The 16,729-nt window shown below is 40.2% G+C and overlaps 1 protein-coding gene across 3 annotated transcripts in view; it reads left to right on the top strand.

The window, feature by feature from the left end:
- The window catches only part of nlgn2a (neuroligin 2a), a 158,469-nt gene that overhangs the window by 34,188 nt on the left and 107,552 nt on the right, over positions 1–16,729 (top strand). The window contains exon 3 of one of the 3 annotated variants that reach the window (XM_085351074.1): positions 7,616–7,644. The exons of the other annotated variants lie outside the window; for them this stretch is intronic. Within the exon in view, the coding sequence (XP_085207200.1) occupies positions 7,616–7,644 (29 nt within the window). The remainder of the gene's footprint in view (positions 1–7,615; positions 7,645–16,729) is intronic. 3 annotated transcript variants of the gene reach the window in all.

Here is a 16,729-nt window from a genome sequence, read left to right as displayed (position 1 = left end):
TTTCCTTTTTTCTTGTTTTGAAGTCTTTTTGGGGGATGTGTACACACACACACACACACACACACACACACACACACGCACACACACAGGTGAAACATCTTCTAGGTGGGACTTTGGAACATCAGATGCATACCGATGTGTTGGTGTAAGTGTATGTGCTGACCGCTGCAATTAAAAAGCTGTCTTTCATATGCAAATCATTAGCCTCAGCTAACCTTGGATGATCATAACGGCTGGCTAATGGAACCCAGATACCCATTATTAAGCCATCTCCACTGTTTTCCAGAGGTCCTTTTCTTGCTCTCTAATAATAGCCGGCCTCGACTACCACCATCAACACCGTGCCCTTGAAAATACATTGGCCAGCTGAACGGCATTGTCCCCGAAACCAAATTGTTGTCAGGATTTTGAGCAACAAAGCACCTATTGAGACCTGCTTACACAATGAGGTGCATTATTATTGCGCCTCAACCTCCGGCTCAAGGATCAAATTGCTGTTGAATAAGGAGCTACGCAAATATTAAGCTAGCTCTATTCCAAGTCAGTGATGATAACATCAAATCAAGTTAGGGGAAAAAAGGAAAAGGAGGGTGGGGACATGCAAGGACACTCATGCCCCGCTTTAGAAGATTTAGGTCTAATAAGCTGTTGGAATAAGGGCACAGAACTCTCAGCCTGCTTTTAATTTATCTCCTACCTGCAGCACTGATACCACGGAGGTGATTTTATCTGCACTTTCATCTGCCGCCCCTCCCCCTCCCACACACACACACACACACACACACACACACACACACACACACACACACACACACACACACACAATCATTCCTTATTCTTTTGGACTTGTTTCTTGGAGAAAGATGACTGATGATATTTTGATACATATTTCTCTTTATGCTATTTTGAGGGTTGTGCGGTGGATTTTTTTCTTGCTCTTTGATTTGGGGTCTTTTTTTCTTTTTTTTTGAAGTTGGGAGTCGGAGGAAGTTTGACACAGGAGGATTTTCTTGGTGATCAAACACAGACACAACTTTTTTTTGAGCTGCCACAGTCAGGAACACAGTCGCGGCCAGTCGAGACGCCCCTCCTCCCCCTTTCCCCTCATCCTCTAAATACGTCTCTCATCCCTCTGTTGCAATGTGCAATTAACCTCATTTGATTTGGGAACTGCTAATCCCTATGCAGTAATTTAGCATTGCTAAACCCCTAAACCGGAGTTTAGCACCGAAAAAAAACCCCACTTACCTGTCCCCACACTAAAATACACATCCAGAAAACTTGTCTAAATAAAACAACAAACAAAAAGAAAAAAACATGCTCTTTATATTCATCTTAGCTCGGCAATATCCATGCACATAGCTGTGAAGAATACTGGCAGCCTTTTAGTTACACTGGTAACCTGGGCCACAGCCAGGCATTTAGAAGTGTTTAATTTAAATCCAAATCCCCCTAATAAAGATCAGCTTATAAAGCATTTTCTTTGTGCACATATTTCATTCAACTATAGTCTTCTTCATAACATATCTAAGGTGAATATGGTTTCAAAATGTTTCAAAAATCTTCTACAGCACCCCTGATTATTACTCTATTTGAAAAAATACCAAATCATTACAATAAATTGTAATCTAGCATAGGCTTATTTCAGGCAGGTCAGAAAGTCAACCTCAGCTACCATCTCATTGCTAGCCCACATCAGCTGCTGATTCTGCTGATACGCTTCTATACATCCAGTCTGCTGTCTCACACAACCTTAGTAATTGGGCAAGCTCTACAAGCTGGTTTAGCCTGCTTAAAAGTACATCTGCACACCGCTTTGCAACCCAGGCACCTTAACCGGATGGCAGCTGCCTCTATATGGTTACACCTGTGAAGGGTTACACAGAAAGTTTGCTAAGTAGCAAATGACCCTAACCAAAGGTGACCTGTAGTCTTAACACAAAGGTCAAACAGTGTTCCTATAACAAGTTGCTAACAAAATGTTCAACAATCTGTAAGTGATAGTCCTTTGAGCACTGATCAAATGATTCCAATGGAGGAGCTTCCGAAGAACCGATATTCAAAATCACCTACAAGTCAGGAGCAAGTCACGCTGCAGTGGGCTCTGCAAGAGTGGAAAACTGAGGAACAGTCCCACTACTCACCAACTCAACCCTGGTCTTTAGGCAGTTAATTGGGAGGGGTAACCTAGTATCAGAGGTGTCAGGCAACTGGTTACACAAGTGAGCCAACTATAACCACTGCAGTTGTTCCTGAGCATGTAGCTCTATTCAAATTCACCACCATGCTACAGCTGACCAAATAGATTCCCCACACAGTACCTACCATCCAAAACCTCTTGGAAGCATTAGACTCCAAAAATTCAATCATCCTACCTTTGTGTAGCCAACCAAATCTATTCAGCAGTAATGCAGTACGGTAGAATAAGGTTCAGGGAAGGCAGATGTGACAGCAAATAGAAGACAGAAAATAGGAGCACAGAGAGACCCCGAACAATATGTAGAACAAAACACGAACTATGGGATATAGCAGATAAAATTTAATACAAAGCACATGGTATAAAACAGCTAACAGTTCAGATCAGGACTCTACAGTCCAGTAACATTCAATGATGAGGATGTACACATCCTGGACAAGCAGGACTGCTAGTTTGAGCTGGGCGTCAAGGTGGCAAATGACTATCTTTAAACTGAGGGAGGGGGGATTAAGAATTAAGAGTACATCTTTCACCATCTTACAATGCTGAGATTGCAGCCATTCCTTGACTCTCTGTGATTGGTAATCATGCCACTGGTTATGACAAGTTGCATATCGACAATGGTGAAACTGAGCCATTGCTAGAAGCGCAAAGGCATCAGGATAAGACTGAGAAAATAGAATAGCAAACAGTAGACAGAGCTCAAAGAGACGGCTTGCCGAGCACACTGGCTCCATCTTGGATCTTATTAGTAGCATGTAATCACATTTGGGAGTAAAAATAGAGTAAAGAAGCAGTGTTCCTGGTCCCCCAGGACCCTGAGCCTTTTAAACAGTAAACAGTAATCCAGATCAAGTCCTAATCTTAATCCATTTTCTTAAAAAATGAATGTTTTAAGACTAATCTTAAAACTAGAGATGGTATCTGTCTGCCCAATCCAAACTGGGAGCTGGTCCCACAGAAGAGGGGCCTGAAAGCTGAAGGCTCTGCCTCCCATTCTACTTTTAGAAAGTCTAGGAACAACTAGTAAGCCTTAAATGGCATAACAGGGTCTGATCATTCAATACTTTTTATATAGAAAGGATTTTAAATTCAGTTCTGGATTTAACGGAGACCCTGAAATGAAACAAGAATGATCTTTCTTACTAGTCCCATTTAGGCCTCTCGCTGTGGTGCTCTTTGGACTGACTGAAGGCTTTTCAGGGACAACCACATTATAATAAGGAACTATAGCAGTCCAGCATAGAAGTAACAAATACATAGGGTACTTCTTCAAGCATCACTGATATGATGTCACTAATTTTGGCAGTGTTAAGTAGATAAAAGAAGTGCCAACATGACTTCACGGTTCCTCACTTTAGTACAAGGCCACAATAATGCCATCCAGATTAAGTGTCTGATTAGATGATAATTGTTAATCAATTTCTGGCTGGTTAATTGTGAAGGATTGGTGAGCACGATTTAGTGGTGGTCAGCTGCAACCTGCTTCCTCGGCCCTCTCTTTTCAAACATGTATGAGAACCTCAGATGACCTTGGTTTAACTTAAGAATATGAGAGGTCATCTCTGTTTGGTTTGTAGAAACATGCTGTTCCAATACATCAGGCTCCATACTTGAGCACCTGCTCCCTGTGTAGATAAAAGACAGCTAGTTGAAGTGTGTCTCTCCACCTAAGCCACCGTGGCCCTTTAAGTGAAGAAACCTGGCGAATCCTTGGGCAGCTTTTGTCTGATAACAGCCCGCACAGTCAGTTCATCTGTTTTAGCCACCATTTTGTCCTCATTCTTTCAACAGCCTTTTCAAATGTGCATGCTTTGAAGCAGGATGTTCCTGGCCGTGTATTCACAAGCAAGCCTTTTCAAGTAAAACAGTGCTTACTATAAGTACACTCAAGATGCATCCTTGACCAGTGCAGACAGCTTCAAAGAAAGCCGACCCCTGCTTTTTGCATCAGGTGTGAGAAAGCAAAAGCTATCGGGCCTCCGTGCTGTTCGCGATCAATGTTCCGAAAGATTGATAGAGCTTAGAGCTGCTTGTGTGTTTGGAGAGAGAGAGAGAGAGGGGAGGGAATTACAAACCACAGTGAGATTGTGCTAAATCAAGAAAGAGACAGCAGTTGTGTGTTACTGTGCTGTCCTGTGTGTCAGCCCTGATCAGAGACAAACCAGAGCCACCTGAGCCCCAAACCTGGAACATATTTCTGCCAGGAACAATGTCACCTCTGTGACACACTCACACAATTACACACTCACACACACAGTCTCACTTGCACAGAGGCACACAAAAAAGACCAAACCCCCATAAAATAAGACCTACTACTTAAAGGAAATATCCCATCAAAACTAACCTCACAGAAAACGCTTCGGATCACCATTTATATAGCTATGAATAAAAAGAGGCTTTGATTCATGCAAGCAGTTACAGCTACATTTCTTGAAAACATAAGAATATCTTAACATGATAACATGATAGCTATTATCTTTCATTTCAGCACGGTGTTCACTGTTAAGTCCATAATCAGTTAAAAAAGGTAAAAGCACTGATGAAAACCCCGAGCAGTGATTTTACGATGATTTCCCTCGTTAAACATTAGTGTATGAGCCACCAGACTCACTGGATGACATAATCATTTTGCTACAGCTTTGGAAAAGAAAAGTGATCTTTGGTGGTGACACTGAAAGCTAGAAAACAAATCAAGAAAACCAAGATGGTTTCTGTGTAGCTGTTTGTGTTATGGTGATGTTTGAAGGACCAACATTCTGCTGGTTATTTTCACTTTTCTGGCGGGATGCTGCTACAAAGTACCTAGACCGAAGCAGGTAGTGCTTTCTGCCTTAGAAATCAGCCGTGAAGACACATTAATGTTTATTCCTGCTGGAATAACTTCTTTTTAATCTCCCTAACATAAATCAGTGGCTCCTTCTTTTAGATTTTTTTTGTCTAGCTAAAAAAAGGAGAGCATATTAAAAAAGTAATGAGGACATTTTATGAAGGATACAGTTAAACTCAAGAAAATGCTTTTCACTCAGTAGTAACACCAACGAAAAACTAAAGTATTGCTGTTTTGAATTTGTTTTATTACTTTAATATCCTAAACTCCCTGCCTGATTAGCTTCCTTTGAAGAGCAAAATGTCTTTTTTTTTCAGACATTATCTATGTAAATTATATAGTGGACTTAATGAAAGCCTTTTCCAATAATGCAGTCAATTTTCTTCATGATTATTAAGCACACGAATATGAACCATCCGTCTGCTTAAATTACAGTGTAATAGTGTCATTAATCAAACAAAGTGATCAAAGGTTGATATTTGACACAATTATTCTGTTAGCCTTTGCCGCATTTGTAATAATTATTTCATGCTGCGGCTTATGAGTTGGGATGTAACAGGTAATAATTTTGTGACTTGCCCACATTACGCAGTTAATATAGTCCCATTTATATTCTAAAGATTCTTGAGATATTTTAACAGCCGCGGTCTTCTTAAGTGGCTCATCTGCATCTTTGCACAGAACATGAAACAGACATAGATATTAAGAGCAGTCACTGGCCTTCAAATGCATTTTTATCATAACATCTGTTAGAGGATATAGCCAAACATGCAGGTCGGTGGATGATGCAGTGAACATGGGGCTGCATTACATCCTGCAACACCTCGACCGCCCGGGAACTTATGCCAGGGTCCTGTTTGTGGACTTTAGTTCGGCTTTTAACACCATCGTGCCTGAACTTCTCTCCTCCAAACTCTCCCAGCTCAGCGTGTCACCAGCTACCTGTCAGTGGATCACCAGCTTCCTGACAGACAGGAAGCAGCAAGTGAGGCCGGGGGAGATCACCTCTGAAACTCAGTCCCTCAGTATTGGTGCCCCTCAAGGATGTGTCCTCTCACCACTACTGTTCTCCCTCTACACTAATGACTGCACCTCCAAGAACTCGGCTGTTAAACTCCTAAAGTTTGCAGATGACACCACCGTCATTGGCCTCATTCAGGATGGTGATGAGTCTGCATACCGGCAGGAAGTGGAGCGGCTGGTACTCTGGTGCAGTCAGAACGATCTGGAGCTGAACACGCTTAAAACTGTAGAGATGACAGTGGACTTCAGGAGACATCCCTCAACACTGCTCCCTCTCACCATATGAGACAGCCCGGTGTTGACTGTGAAGATCTTCAAGTTCCTTGGTACCACCATCTCCCAGGACCTGAAGTGGGAGACCAACATCAACTCCATCCTCAAAAAGACCCAGTAGAGGATGTACTTCCTGAGACCACTGGGGAAGTACAGTCGACACAGGAGCTGCTGATCCAGTTCTACACTGCGGTCATTGAGTCTGTCCTGTGCTCCTCCATCACAGTCTGGTATGGTGCAGCCACTAAACAGGACAGGAGCAGACTGCAGCGGACTGTATGGGCAGCAGAAAGGATCATCGGTGCCCCCCTGCCCTCCATCCACGACCTGCACCTCTCAAGAACCAGGAAACGGGCAGGGAAAATCATCACAGACCCCTCACACCCTGGACACAGACTTTTTGACCTGCTGCCCTCTGGAAGATGGTACAGAAGCCTGCAGACCAGGACCACCTGACATAGGAACAGTTTCTTTCCCCTCACCATCTCCCTCCTAAACAGTTGAACTGTCACACTGCTCCCACTAGCATACTGCAACTGCACCTTATGTACATTCTGTGGTATTCATTTCACTGTGTCTGTGCATTTACATGGCCAATAAACGCGATTCTGATGCTGATGTCAAGCACACACGGCTGCCTGTGCCGTGAAAAAGTATATGCCTCATTCATGTTTCAGATCATCAGACAAATTCTAAAAGTCAAAAAAGACTTAATATAAAATGAAAGCTTGAAATGATGAGTATATTTATTAAGGTAACTAAGCTACCCATTCCTAACTGGCACTATGTGTAAAAGTAATCATAAAAGGACGAAACCACTGCTGACCAAAAAGATGAAAAAGGTCGTCTTGCAGTTGCAAAAAAACCCTCAATCATCCCCAAGACTGGGGGAAAAAAGTCTGAAGAGACAGACTGTTCTCATTCCTGACACGTAACATACCGACGATTTGTCACGTTCCGAGTTGTCCCATAGGAGCGCAAAAGGTACCCTTCCACATCCCTATGATACGCACTGGATTATGGATGGAATAGAATGACGCTCCCGGCAGTAACACACGCTCCAGCCATGTATTCCAGCCCTAACCCTAACCTTAACTACAACCTTAATCGTGTTAGATAGTGTGTTTTCCTAAGCGATTCATGATGAGAAAGTAAAATGAAATGTACATGTGTAGATTCATTCCAAATGGTTCTCATGTTTCCTGATGTTTCCGAACGCATAACATAGAGACGTGTTGTCACATGGCGTGATATGTTACGCTTTGGGATGAGAACCTGTTGAAAGGGATCAGACCTGAACATTGTGGAAGGTTTGAGTCCCGTCACATCTGATTCATCTAAAGAACATTATGCCAACAGTCAGACATGGTAGCGTGATCGTCTGGGGCTGCTTTGCTGTTTCAGGACTTAAACAACTTCTAGTAAGTGTTAAAACCACGAGTACTGCTCTCTACCAGAAAATCCTGAAGGAGAATGCCCCGTCATCGTTTGATACCCTGAAGCTCAAACGCTCTTGGGTTATGAAGCAGGACGATTATATGAAACACACCAGCAAGGTTTAGAAGTTGCCCATTCAAGTCCATACTTAAATCAGAGTAAGATGCTTTGGCGTGACTTTGAACAGGCCGTCCATGTGTGGTTGAATAAATAGTTCTGCAAATTCCTACACGTCGACATGAAAGCCTCATTTCGAGTTATCACAAACGCTTGATTACAGTTTTTCTGCCAAGGGTGGCACAATTAGTTATTAGGTTTAGGGGGCAATTACACAGAAATTACACAATTTTTCACACAAGGCCAAGTAGACTTGGATAGCTTGTTTTCCCCTTAATAAATGTAATCATCATGTAAAATTTGCATTTTGTATTTAATCAGGCTATCTTTCTTTAATAATTGAAAATTTGCTTGATGATCTGAAACGTTTAAGTGAGACAAATATGCAAAAAACTAAAGACGTCAGAGGGTAAATATTTTTTCATGGCAATGTAATTTAAGTTTATGTGAGTACATGCACATGTGACACTTTTAAGTCTGATTTGGAATAATATATGTATAAGTTGGCTGAGTTCAGCTAAACAAAATGAGCCATGATATGAGAATAATTAAAGTGGACAAAATGAAGGAGGTCTGATTAAAAATAAAAGCATCTGGAGTAAACTTGCATTAGGTGTTATTTTTCACTGCTTAAGAGGCAACGAAAGAATGTGTGGTAAGTACAGTGCTGACATATAATAACCTTGTTAAGAATATTAAGCAACAAATATATTAATTAATCTTATCCACAAAACACTAAACAAAACAAACATTTACTCTGTGTTGGCTCTACTTGTGTCTGTAATGAAACGCCTCTTTAGATTATAAACAATCCACTAACTAAGCAGGAAACACTCACAGCAGGAATAGTACACAAATCAACAATACAGAGAAAAAAGTGAAGTTCTTATTAAATAACTGTCTCTACATTGTCTGCGGTCTACAATAAAAATGTTGAAATAAAGTTCCTTCTGATATAATACAGTCATAAAAACACTTTTATTGCACAAATGATTCTGAATTTCAACATATTTTCTGTTCTGTGTTTGTATCGTTCCAAATATCAGTGTACAAATAAAAAAAAATCACATCATATATATGAAAAAAACTGGACTGGACTAAGTACCAATGACCAGTTACTACAATAATTACTGTATAGTAGACCCAACTGAGTAAATTCAGTTACTGAAAAGTGGAGTAACTGATCCCTTAAAAGATTTATTTGATAATTCTAGAAGTTAAATGTCCTCTTCAGTTACACAATTGCGTAATACTTTTGATTACAGTTAAATTAGGTCATTATATAATATTTTTACAGTTTCCATTCACCTCTCCCGTGGGATGTGCTTAACAGAATTAAAAAATAATAATTTTTTCAAAAACAAAAATATGCATTTATTGACTTTAATTATTAGACTGCACACAAGCAATGCAGTACCGAATGATGTAACTATTTATTTTAAGCTTTATTTAAACGAAGATCACAAATTTCTTTTGCTGTGTTCTACTACCACGTTTTTCATTAACCTTTAAAATTACGTTATTAGTTTGTTGCACAGTTTTGAAGAATTATTTGAATTTTTACTTGTTACATTGGTCTTGCTCACCCTTGTTTGGCGTCAGTGGGACAGACTAACCTTTAGATTTCTAGGCCTTTATTTTAAGCTTCATCTTAGCATCTCTAGCAGTGTAAGTACTAACAGAGTGATTGTTAATAACCCACTGAACCCACGATGTTACAGTTTGACGATTACATAAAAGTTATTTATCTCATGTGTAAACTTTGCTACTTCACCTGGAGCTTTCATAGTTCACAACTCTACACCATTAAAAGAAATAAAAACCCAACAAAAAAACAAACAGGTCTCTTTTGGCTGTCAGATTCTTCGTGTCTTTCTTGGTCCATAAATGCTCCATAATAATTAACTAAACACACCAATGCCACTGATATAATTAGTTCAGACTCAAATTAAGTCCTTACTTAATCAGCAAAACAATTATGTTAATCAAACATAATCTCATTCATTCAAAAGTAAAAATGTTACACAGGAACCCTTAGAAGGAATACGTAATACTATCATTTTATATATTTATTTGTTGAAAAATCTCAAGTTTATTCTGGTTAATCTGTTTAAATATATGGAATATTTGAGTTTACAATGTGCTGAGCACCAAATGCTTGTGAAAGTTTATCTGTAAAATTTATTGTCCCGGCTGAACGCCGTCTGCTCAAAGCAAAACAATGACATTGCATTAGGCTTTTGATAAACAGCCATAGCGGTGGCTCCGCAGAAAGTTGTTCTCCACCGGCTGCATGAGTGAGCACGGCTCCCTGAATCAGCTCTTAATTAATGTCTCTTAATTGAACATGTTGCTTACAGTAATGGCTGAAAATGGCTTTGATGTCACAGAGGAAAATGTATTTTTTTGCCTGGCAGAGACTATTTTTTAGTTTTCGAGATCTTGGGGTTAATTTTACCAGATTGTGGATGAATTATTATAAGCGTAGAGGAGAGGCTGATACAGATGAGAATAAGAGAAAAAAATGACACCAGAGGGGCATTAGTTAGTGACGGAGGCATTGGAGGAACCTGCTCTCGATTCTTTATGTTGGCGCAGCTTTATCACGCAGAGATGTCCAAAAAACGTTCACGATGGTCTCTCCTGGATGGCAAGATGGTAGATGGGGTGAAGGAGTAATAAGATTTCGTCGTTGTCTGCGTGAGATAGAGACAAGCTTTTGTCTTCACACTGTTTTTTGTCTGCATCGATGTGTTTTTCTCCATTTGCTCCTCTTTTTTGCCTCCTCGCTCTGTCTCTCTGTATTATGTGGCGTTTCCACTCTGGTTATAACTCCTCTAACAGACGCTGGCCTGTAGGCAATGCAACATCTCTCTCTGTCAGCTTCTCTTCCCATGCATTCACACGTATGCATTTGCTCTAAAACACCCCCACCCTACTCGCTCGCAATCCTTCGTTTTGGAAAACAGCGCCATGCAAGGACACCGACTTGGCACGTTTCATCTTTTTTCGTATAATTAGGAGCATCCAGGGAGATATTTTTGTGCTAAATCCATCCTTTTCCTGGTGGATTTTCAGTATGGCCAAAGTGTAATATCCAGTGTGCCGTACAATAACACATTCATCCAGACAGATCTCCAAATTGTTGAAATACAAAGAGACAAGGGGACTGTAAGCAATCAGCGATGGAAAATATGCAGGGCAGCATCCATTATATGATTTATTTCACCATTTTTACATCCTTATGTGTTGAGCACAAATTACTTCTTAAGAGGATTTTGAAAGGAATTATGTGGCACATGGACAAGACCGAGTAGTCCTGTGTATTGAAAAATGATGAGAGGAGAATGAAAAGAAAAACAGGAAGGTGCAGAAGGATGGAGCTGAACTCAGCAGTGAAAATACACGAAATAAAATGACAAAACAGGAAGGCCTGATGTAGAAAACTGGACGTATTAGCATGTCAGGGTATAAACTAGCACAGTACGGCTGGGTGCAGTAGAAAGGAGCCCAGCACAGAACCAAATAGAATTTTCTGCAGGAAAGGATCAACAGTACTGTCAAAGCAACTTTATTTCAACATTACTATAGAGACTCAATCTCTTGTCTCTTTCCATCACTCTGTCTCTCAGTGGGCCTGTCGGTTATTTGCTGCCGAAGCTCCCTACCTCCCTGTTACCTCAATGCTCGGCCCACGTCGTGTCAAGGTTGTGTCAATATCGTGTCGAATACACCTACTCCATTGCACGCTGACAGATAGTATTTTATTGAGCTTGAAACCCTTTGACAAGACAAAGAAAATGAAGAGGAGGCAAAGGAGGGAAGCTGAGAAAGAGAAGGAGTTGAAAAGGACTGGAAGGTACAGGGAGATGGAGCAGGACAGGCGAGAAGGAAAGAAAAGGAGGGATGAGAAAGAGCTAGCTGGCACTGTGTGGCCTGTCAGCTAGCTTAATGCTTGGGAAAAAGCTCCACACAGTCTTTTTTTTTCTTTTTTTCACTTGGCCGGGTTTATTGCCATGTGTGATGGCTATAAGGGACTCAGGGAAGCAACTGGCTCAGCTTCTCTTCCACTCCTGAATCTCAGTGAATACCCCCGATGCTGGCCTTGTGCTAGCCAAGAGCTATTGTGGGTCTATTTAATCCAAATCAATAAACTTTAAAGTGCTCACTGAAACAAATGAAGTTTGGAAATTGTATTGGAGACAGGACCTCCCAGCAGGAATTGTTGACATCACCAGTATAAGTAAAGCATTGTAGAATCTTTTACTATGTTGTTTTTCTCTATTAGAGAGGAGAAACAGCACATTAAATAATGCTGATTATGATATAGAGGCAAGGGAGCTTGTAATTAATGTATACACTGTTGTCAATCAGCTCCTGGTAGTCCTGACTGTAATTCAGTGTTTAGCAAGAAATACAGGAGTTAGAATATGATACTGGATTTCGCTGCCATGTCATATTCAGTTTTAGAAACATGGTTTGAAACTTCAAGTGTTACGTTTATATTAAGAAAACCTGTTAAATCTAAAAGGTATTTGGCACTTCATCAAACAACTTCTCCCTGGATGTTGCTTTAATCACTCACCTTGAAGTAGAGCTGGGCAATATAAGATTTTTTCATATCACGATATGTTTTTTTCATTTCAGGCGATAACGATATCTATCACGATATAAGCCAAATAACTATATTTGTAAGATTTGAATGTGCCGTTGCTCACAAGTAAAATGTGAAATAATCAGCAGCTTGTTTTGATTTAAATATTTATTTCCCGTAATAAGTTCAACAGGGTAGATGTACTTAAGGAACATGAGACTTTTTCAGATAAATAAAGGCAAATATTGCAAACTACACAAAAGCAGCCGCTAAAGCGTTTAAGTTTCAAAATAGAACAAACGAAACAGACTAAACTGTCAATTCCACTTAGAAACAAAATATTAATTCTAAAAATAAATCTTAGTTTGTTTTACAGAAGAACAGACAAAATTGACTAACTTTTGTCAATATCAAATAAACTGAGAACTAAAAGGAAATTCTCAATCTCTCCTTGTTGTATAGCTGAGCTTTTCAAACAGTTTTAACAGTTACTTTAGTCTGACAAAAGCCGAATGACGAATTAGCGCTTCCAGTCAGAGATTGAGCATGCACCGGTTTATTGTATTTCCAGACTTGCTTTCGGCACAATTTACAGTGAACGCTACTCTGTTTTTTGTCAGACTTGAAATAGCCGAAATACCTTCACACTACGGAACTTCTATGGCTCTTCCGTTCGACAATCTCTCCGGCATTGGAACCATCACCTTCGGTCACGCTCTCGGTTGATTTTTCTCTAGTCGGCACACTCATTTCCTCCATTACCCGGGCGGCACGGCGGCTGGCTGCTTCCCAAACAAATACACATGTGCGGCTTGGCACTTGTGCTGCACGTAACAAGTCACGTGACGTGACGCTGCGGCTGTGATTGGTTCGGCTCTGCGCTACTTAATTTGGATTGGCTGTTCTTTTTTTTTTAAGAGGACAAGAGCGGCGAGGCCTATCGCAATAGTTTAATTTTTCTATCGAGAAAAAGTTATTTCGCAATACATATCGTTATCGTTCTATCGCCCAGCTCTACCTTGAAGCAGAAAAACTTTGAAATCATCTGAAATCACTGAATGACATATTTTTGTGGTCATTAGTCCCAACATTGCTGCAGTGTGGATACCTCTTTATTCCGAAAGCTGGCGCTAAGCAGATAGTTGCTGTTTCCCTTGAAGCGAGCTGGTTAGCTCCCTTTTGTAGACATCCTTGTCCCTCCAACGTCCCTCCAACTCCATCGTCTTGGGCCACAGAACTACACTTTACTAGGGCGACCGTGGCTCAGGGGGTTGGGAATCGCATCTGTAACCGGAAGGTCGCCGGTTCGATCCCTGGGCTCTCTGTCCTGGTCATTGTGTCCTTGGGCAAGACACTTTACCCTACTTGCCTACTGGTGTTGGCCAGATGGCGCGATATGGCAGCCTCGCTTCTGTCAGTCTGCCCCAGGGCAGCTGTGGCTACAACCGTAGCTTGCCTCCACCAGTGTGTGAATGCGAGAGTGAATGAATAGTGGTATTGTAAAGCGCTTTGGGTGCCTTGAAAAGCGCTATATAAATCCAATCCATTATTATTATTATTTACTGTTTTTTGGAGAAAAGATGGTGGCTTTGTTTTGGTAGTAAAAGCAAAACTAACGGACATTTTTAGGACGTATTTATATCTTCTCAGTTCTTAATGTGAAATATCTGGCTCCGAATCCCACCAACCTACAATCTGTGATGCCAGTCTAATAGATGAAAGCATCTGCTGCTTGGCTTAAAAAATAATAAGAGAGTCAAAAATAATTAGTATATAGACAAAACCTCTGAGAGAAGAAGTTGATATTTTTGGATTTTTAAAGGTTTTAAGTAACCTCTCTGGTAGCTAACAAAATCAAAGTAAGTAGAGTAAAATTACGTCTGATGTAAATAAAGAAAAAAACAGGTTGTGTGGCCTAGTTTTAAGATTGCATATAAATAGTGTACCCTGAGGAAATATTCTTGGCAGGTATGTTTATTTATTAGTTTTGTGGAGAGGAAGCCGGAAAAATGAAATTTGGACTCTGTATCATCACAGGAGACAGCTGTGATCGGGTGGGACTGCAGCACTCATATTTCCAAGACGCTTTTAAACACCAAAAGATTCACCGGGATTCTTTTTGCAGGCTGCGTCAGTACAAAGGGGAGTATGGAGTTCGGTGTATATGTGTCGCAGCAGAAGGTCTATCAGCTCTGGGAACAGAAGTAGAATTTACTTCTCTAGCATCAGATTAACTTTCAGGACAGACAAGGACAAGACAAGCGGCTGCTGACAAACCAGATACTCCCACTGGGGTGACATGTAGCACAAACAATAAGATCTGGATTCATGTAAAAGCGTTTGATTAAAGATTAACGGCTGCACACACACCTTTACATCAACGCACACACTCCACACTCCTCAAACTGAGATAAACACACACACACACTCATAGAAAAGACAAACTCTTTCCCTCAGCACACATATGCAGTTCTGCCGATACATGTTGAGCTAAGTTGCTTTAAGTTGCAAAAGTTCCACTCAGTTTGGCCAGCTGCTGCATTTTTCAGGGTATGTTGTCTCTTCCTCACTTTGTACACGTTGCGTTTGTGTGTTTTCACCTGGATTGTGTTGTAACTGTCGCAGGAGCATTCCAATTAAGGAGGTATTATTATGTATGAGATGGAGAGCGGCGGGTAGTGACAGAGCTGACAGCATTACTTAATGGAAACGCTGGTGCCTGAACGGAGACGACAGCACAGGCTCTCTCACACCCAATTTCTTGTTTCTGTGCTCTTCCTGCTGCAACTCACAAATAGAAAAAGAATACATTACACGCTCGAAGTAATAAACTCTGCAGATCAATAAATAACACGACATCTAAAAGATGTTGCTTGTGTGGGGATCGCATGTTCTCCTGTTGTTCAGTTAAACAGTAACTTTACCTTGAACTTGAAAACATCTTGAAATAGGGCGTTGTTCTGATTAATCGATCAATAATTATATAGACAAATGTGTTATTAGTATATTGGTCATCAAATGTAATGGTGTTTATACGTGATTGCAAAATGACATATTTTGAATTTTGGTTTAATGGTCATATTTATTATATGAATACATCATTTTAAGTTTTAAAAGGAAAACGTTTTCAGCAAAAACTGATGTAAGTGCTGCCATTAGTCAGCAATTTCATACTGAAAAGACATTTCCCTTTTTTAATAAAAAAATCAGCCTTTTATAATAAAAATTATCATTTCATTAATTCCTCCTCTACTTTTTCATCCAAGTAATTTTCATTTCATATACATCAGTTCACACGTATCTGCTGACTACTGTTGACTGCATCCAATGCACTGTGTAAAGGATCGATTTAGCATAATTTCATCAGTTTGTTTTGGACTCTGCTAAAAGTTTGTTCTGGTCCAGAAATGATCATATTTGTTTTTCTGTGGAGTTACCAGCTAATGCTAGCAAGTTCTTAGCAAACTGCAACCAAAAACTGCGACGTAATGTGTAGATACAGATACCTGCTAATTATTGCTAAGTGTCAGACCAGTAATCAGTTTGGCTCAGTTTTATTTGTATACTGTTAAAAGTTTGCTACGTAAATAAACGAAATGTATTACACATTACTTTTTTCCCATTTAAGAACTTACATTAATAAATTGCTACACTGCTTACTACTTTACTTTTGCGTTACTCCATAACATGAAATGTATTGTGACATGTATACTGGTTAGCAATCTAGACACTGACCCAGGCCTCTGTCCTAAAACTTACCATGTTTCTTTTATTGCTTAAATTTGAACACTAGACCAAAAGCACAAAGCAAAGTTGAAGAAAAGCATTATAAGTGTAAATGAAAGCCATTTTTATCCAGTGAGCTGCTGTCACTGATGACAGACTACCTAATTTAAAGTGAAACTGGGTGCTAGAAACAGCAGCGTTATGGTGCAATAGTAGTGACACACCATGTCAAATCTAACCAAAATTTAGTCTAGCTACTGTCCTTGGAATATTTAAGTAAATGTATATAATAACTGCCTTACACTTTAGTTTAACAATAGTTAAATTAAGTTAACCCTGTAACTTGTTAAGAGCTGCACAGTGTTGTCACATCATAGAACTAAAGATATTTTCTACCTGGGATTTTGTGTCATGGGTCCACAGCTGCTTAAAGCACTGCTATTCCACTGTGCAACTGCACCAGCAATTTCATTCATTCGCTCTTCACATTTAGTGCAGCCAGTGAATGGTGGAACGATGCTCTGTGGAATCA

The sequence above is a fragment of the Diplotaxodon limnothrissa genome, linkage group LG3, assembly GCF_057381915.1.
Source record: "Diplotaxodon limnothrissa isolate DT_005_m linkage group LG3, D_limnothrissa_male_GT1.1, whole genome shotgun sequence".
NCBI classification, from domain to species: domain Eukaryota; kingdom Metazoa; phylum Chordata; class Actinopteri; order Cichliformes; family Cichlidae; genus Diplotaxodon; species Diplotaxodon limnothrissa.
Note: the sequence above shows the minus strand (reverse complement) of the source record. Positions and strands in the feature narration are given on the sequence as shown.